Raw genomic sequence first — 6,383 nt, 5'->3', positions numbered from 1 at the left:
CCAAATCTGAAAATTTGAACTCTAGATATTTAGGTAAATGTGCACGTGATTTCCTTACTCTCCCTATCACTTCCATGTCAAATCGTGCGAAATTCATTTTCGATTTTCTCAAAAACTGTACGGTAAAAAAATCTGAAAAAAATTCAGGGGTTCATAGATCAAGTTTTTAAACATTGTGTAAAAGTTTAAAGTAAAACTGAAAATTAGAAAACAATCGAGGGTAATACCTTAAGCGTGCGTGAAAGCGACAATACGTAGTATTCGCAGAATTTACAAATTTTAAACACACAACGTATTGTAAACTGTGTGTGCGTCTGTGTGTGTGTGTGTCTATATAAAATATAATGAAAAGAATTATAAGAATTTTAATTAAAATCTAGTTTTTTATTTTGAGGACTGTTACAAGCAAACTCAATATAATGTTGAATTTAAAATTGACGTTGACTTGTTGACTTGGTTTTGCGGAATTAAAAAGAGGAAACAATTCACAAAAAAGGATATCAAAATTGAATTTTTAGATGGAGATCTATTTTCGGAAGTCGGAGACATCACACCGGCCTTGCCGCCTAAACAGTCGGCATCCTCGACGCCAACGGGATCAATTGTTATACCGAGGCCGCCGTCACGGCGAGGAGACGGTCCTTCGCCGCGTGGCAGAATGTCACCGGCAACGATATCTCGTGCCGATAGCGTCGCCAGTTTGGAATTTCGCACAGCTGGCGTGGGCGTAGGCTCTTCGCGAGGACCGTCTCCGCTCACAATTGGCCTAGCCGATACCATTCCGCTGGCAGTAGCGTTCCACGAAATAGTACATTCCTATTTCCGCGGCACCGATGAGACTCGGTGTCAGGTGAAGCTTAGCGGCGACATGATGCTTTCGTTCCCGGCCGGCATTGTCGCAGTGCTGGCAAACAATCCTAATCCCGCTAAACTGACCTTCCGCGTAAGAAACACCAATAGGCTAGAGAGGCTGTTGCCAAATAGCCAGCTCATCAGCATGTAAGTTTATTATTTTGGCTAATCGAGATATATATATACCAATTGTCGAGATGATTGAGAGAGATGATTGAAGAGAAAATTTTATTGGAACACTTGTGCAGGGATGCGACGCAAACTACCGTTGACAGTACAATCTTCGAATTCAACATGAGTGCCTTAACTACGTTGCTACGGCGACAAGCTGAACAGAATCCTTCGGCCTCGTATTTCAATGTAGACATTCTCAAGTACCAGATCAAAGCGAAAGAAGGTGCCGGCTCCTGTCCCTTCCAATTGGTCGCATATTGGAAGTGCGAATCGAATCACACCGATCTCAAGGTATCTCATTTATTATGATTATTTTCATTTTTTTTTTTTTTTTTTTTGCAACATAATTCTTAAATTAGATGGGAACAGTAAATAGGTTGTTTATTGTATACGCTATGCAGATTAAGTGGATTCTATATGAATCCACGAGAAAATTGAATTTTCAATTCAAATATAATCATGTATATTAATTTACATTACTAAAATTTATATATATACATGTATATATATAAATTTTTTTTTCTCAGTGTATATCGGCTCATATTTGCCAGATTAAAATTCTTCATTATAGTTTAAAACTATATTAACCTTAATTTCATTGTTAATATTTGTTTATTTTCATTAACAAAAGAATTTAAAACAAAACGACTTCATTTTTCTATCTTACTTGTGGTAATTACAAATTCAATTGTTAATTCTAGATTGATTATAAATACAATAGTCGCGCCATGGCCTCACCGAGTCCTCTGCTGAATCTCCACGTGGCAGCGCCCATTGACGGCGGTTTTAAGTCGCTCAACAGTAAACCGCCGGCTCAATGGTTATCCGAAACAAATCGTGTACTATGGAAATTTACGGAATTGTCGCAGCACAGCGAGAGTAATGGGGTAGGGTCCTTGAAAGCGCGAGTCGAACTTGAACGTGGGCCAGGCAATCAGGGCACGATATTCACTCAATTCAATTGTGAGGGGACCACGCTCTCAGGTGTCGAGTTTGAGCTTATAGGCTCGGGATACAGATTGAGCTTAGTGAAACGAAAATTCGTATCCGGTATGTTAATAATTTGAACAAGTATTAGTAATTCGTGAAAGTTGATTTTTATTAATTATAAATTTTTGTATAATAATGAATTTTGGCTATTGAAGCAGTAACACATTTGTTGGAGTGTATATATTAAAATCCGTTTATTAACAATTAATAGTATAATAGCATGAACGCTTTCTCAGTCGCGATTTCACCTTTGTAAAGTGTTGGTCGGGATGGCTGGTGCGGATATCCTTGATCAACATTGAGCGACGTTTTCTATCTAAGAAATTTGTAAGTGACTTTGTGTACATTATATTTATTCTGCGATTTTTAATTATTATCTTTTGAAATTTATTTTATTGTATTAATTTTATTAATTGTACTTCATCAATTGTAATTATACGTTCATTCATTGTAGAAATGCATTTGAAAAGGACCTAATACAAGGGTCGAAAGCGTTCGTGCTATTATACTATTAATTGTTAATAAACGGATTTTAATATATACACTCCAACAACAGTGTTACCGCTTCAATAGCCAAAATTCATTATTATTTAAAAATTCTTGAAGCTCCATATAATCATCGTTACATAAATTTTTGTGTATTTTGTGAGTTTTCTTTCAATGTAAAATTGTAATAACGTGTTAAATAACGCGTCAAATTGTTTCTAGGAAAGTACATATGCGACGGAGATACAGACTCGCGTAGCAGATACGCCGCGCCGCCATCTAATGCGGATTGACGACTTCCAGAGTGGGCGCCTCAATGGGAGAGTCAGCCTATTTAATATTGGTACTCGCTTAAAATCATTCACTGCCCATATCACACGATTATCGATTGTATACCGCTCATACGTTTGGATACGTGTTTGGGAAGTTTGTTGGATACCAAAGTGTGTGCGTTGACTTAAGGATCAAAAAAAAAAGAAAGATCTTTTTATAGAAATCATGTATCAAAGCGCGCACGCGCGCTTCGTTTGCGAGAAAAAAAAAAAGTGCAACAAAGCCGACCAAAGTAATTTATACGCTTATTCCTGCAAAAGATGAAAAATGTGGTCGTTTATTGTTTTTTCACGCATTTAATGCCGAACGTGGTTCTGTATATTCCAAGTCCAAGTGTTTGATTGAAAATCCATATTGTATTTTATCTCAGCGGAAACTTACAGTTATACAGAAAAAAAAAAAAAATGTAGAAGTAAGATATCTCTGCGCTGCGTTTGGCGTTAAATGCATTTCGACTTAAATACGTTACCGGTAGCAACAAACAATTTAATAAAGATCTGACTTCTGGTGTGTGAGTCTCGCATCAAGGCGCACTTTTGACGGCGTTAACGTGCGTTCTATGTGTTTTTATAACGTATATTTTTTTAATTTTCTACACATCGCATTAGAGTGTACTGTTTTAACGAAGTTTCTACGATACAACGCCATAATATAATCGACACGAATAAAATAAATCCTTCTATTCCGTCGAACAAGAGAATTTTCCCACAAATGAAAATTCTTTGGTGTCCAGCATTATTCTCTGACATGACAATTTAGCCATTCGCCATTTTTGATTCTCTCTCTACATAAATCAAAAAAAATGCGCATCGCGTAATTCTTTTCTTTCTCTTTTTTTTTCAATCTCGACCTCTCCCAAAACAGTACAACACTCTTATTGTTATGTTTTGCGTTATTTTTTAATACAAATAGTATATTAGCAATTATTATATATATATATAAATATATATATTGTTAACCGCATGAGAGCGGAGAAAAAGTGTAAAGGATGTGTAAACGCCGATTACGTATATATGTACATTTAGCATTTATATTTTAAACGGTAGGGGAGAAGGACATAATACTACGAGTATTTCAATGATGAGAAATTTGCGTACGCCCAGTTTTTTAGTTTATTTTCTTACGCATGACGAAGACGAGAGAGAGTATTTAAGTAGCGTTTTAATCGCGTGCGCGATTTAATGCAAATGAAACTGTCTTACCGTATATAAAATAATGAGAGAGAGAGAGAGAGTGAGAACGAAAGCAAAAAAAAAAAGTGAGAGAGAGAGAAAGAAAGAGAGAATAAAAGAAAAAAAAACAGAGGTTAAATCAACGAGATAATTTTTTAAACGTTAACACGTTTGACGTGCGAGACGAATCAAATATACTGGTTCTGTATTTTTGAACGTTTAAAAGCTATATATATAAAAACATTTTTGATGTCGATAACAGAACTCTAGTTTTAGATATAGGATAGTTTAACGGCGAACGAAAAGGAAAAAAGAGTCGTTTATCTTAAATATTTAAAACTACGAGATTCTTATTGTTAGTATTATTAAACGTATAAAAGTTTCTCTTCATCTATATTACAGTTGCGACGCGTTTTCGTTTTCTCATCTCGAAAGAATATCTTCTGTTACAATTTGTCAATCACACACTTGTTCACACATGTCACACGTTTAGTGCTTTATCTAGAGATTGGTTTTTAACCCGTTAATCTGATCAATTTTTAATTTGATGGTTTATAAATTGCGAAATATTTTTTAAACTAACGTGTTAAACCATTTTATATATACGATATACAGTGAAGTAAGTTTAAATAGAAATCAGATCCTCGGAGGGATATTATGTTCGATGAGAGCAATTTATTTTTTGTGGTTTAATATTTTTTAAATTTATTCATCAAAGCAATTATTAAGTCTTTATTATCAATTAATCAGTTGAAAATAATGAATATTATTTACGAATAATTTTCAAGTGGTTTTTCAATCACATGGAATATTTTAACAATTGACAATTAACAAGTTTTGTTTTTAATATCTTGCAAAAATACGTTGTGTCGTATTTTGGAAAATTATAAGTGATGACAATTAAATTTAAAAGTTTATTTAACAATATTTGTCATACACAAACAAACTGAATTCAAAAATAATTACTCACGTAATTATATCTTTGCTTAGAGCAATTGTATTACGATATATAGCATATTTTATTATTAACCCATTAAAGGCCAAAAGAGATATTGTAAAGAGAGGTTTTGTTGAAACCGGTTGTTTTTTAAAAAAAGACCTCAATCTCTAATAAATAACAAAACTTACGAAAGAGTGCAATATGTAGAATTATTTTTAATTGAAAATTGTAAGTACGTTACATAACGTTCGAAAATTAGATACGGGAAGATATTAAAAAAAAAAACTTATTTGAAAAATAATTTGTATTAAAATTTATACGTGTACACTTTTTTTTAATTGCAACAAAATGTCTGCGTTATAGGCATTAATGGGTTAAACAGCGATTTTTTTTTATTGGCAAAATTCTATTATGTATTTCTTGTAAACAAATTAACAGAATTTATTCTGTGCATATCATATATCTGTTTCTTCACAAAAATATCTTGTTATATCCGATCCGCTAATTCTGGGGAAAAAAAAAACCCAAAAAACTGCGGAATCGGTTTTTAATTGCGCGCGTATAATGAGTATATATGTACATATTTAAGATTTAAGATTATATAAATGTAAGTCTTGTAAGAGAAGTCTGACTTGAATCATACAGTCCGGCACACACACACACACACACAATGTTTTCTTCCATGGTTAGCGACATCGACAACAGAACGGCACTCGCTGTGTTTGGGTCTAAGAGAGTTCACTTCTTCTATACTCGAAGCTAATATTAATATTAATCGATAAACCCTAGGAAAAAAAAAGTTCGTTAGACAAACAGCTCGACAGTTGAAGAATCTAGTTTACGAAAGTTGACGGGGGCACTAAGATACGTCAAATACGTCTTTTTATTGTAATTAATTGCTTAACCAGGCGCGACGTATCATTTCTTATAATTTTGTTGCTTCGAAACAAAAAAAAAAAAAACAAAAAAACAGAAAAAAAAAACAAAAAAAAATGTACGATCAATAAGAGATTATTATGACTGTCAGCGTTCCTGCAATACTCTTTATGCCTTTCTCTGCGACGCCTACTCAAGAACGTTACTTTCTGCTGATTGTTTTATTTTCTTATTTTGTCTTAATTGTAATCTCTCTCTCTCGCCAGAGAAAGGTATTATCAAGGTCTATAACGAAGAGCAATATGAGAACATCTGTAATACCATACGACGAAATTTCAAGTGACCACTCCATTCCTGGAGATTCTGACCGCAAGAGATTAAATCATCTCTCTCGATGATTGATATATATATATACAGGGTGTCCCAGAATAGCCGTACAATCTCTCGTAGGCAGATAGAAGGAATAAAACTGAGTCGAAAAGTCCTGAATCATTTTTTTCTATTATTTATAATAAAGGAGTAATTATTGAGTAAAGCGGGCCAATCAGCGCAGACCTTTA

The 6,383-nt window shown here is 33.9% G+C and overlaps 1 protein-coding gene across 6 annotated transcripts in view; it reads left to right on the top strand.

The window, feature by feature from the left end:
* Positions 1 to 5,909, top strand: part of LOC109859019 (F-BAR domain only protein 2) — a 20,137-nt gene extending 14,228 nt beyond the window's left edge. For all 6 annotated transcript variants that reach the window (XM_020436842.1, XM_020436847.1, XM_020436846.1 and 3 more), the window contains 4 exons: positions 519 to 999; positions 1,101 to 1,317; positions 1,728 to 2,076; positions 2,725 to 5,909. In XM_020436842.1, the coding sequence (XP_020292431.1) occupies positions 519 to 999; positions 1,101 to 1,317; positions 1,728 to 2,076; positions 2,725 to 2,795 (1,118 nt within the window). In that variant the 3' untranslated portion in view covers positions 2,796 to 5,909. The remainder of the gene's footprint in view (positions 1 to 518; positions 1,000 to 1,100; positions 1,318 to 1,727; positions 2,077 to 2,724) is intronic.
* The last annotated feature ends 474 nt before the right edge of the window (positions 5,910 to 6,383 follow it).

The sequence above is a fragment of the Pseudomyrmex gracilis genome, unplaced genomic scaffold, assembly GCF_002006095.1.
Source record: "Pseudomyrmex gracilis isolate BER0280 unplaced genomic scaffold, ASM200609v1 scaffold_234, whole genome shotgun sequence".
In the NCBI taxonomy this organism is placed as follows: domain Eukaryota; kingdom Metazoa; phylum Arthropoda; class Insecta; order Hymenoptera; family Formicidae; genus Pseudomyrmex; species Pseudomyrmex gracilis.
This window is presented reverse-complemented; position numbering and strand designations above follow the sequence as displayed.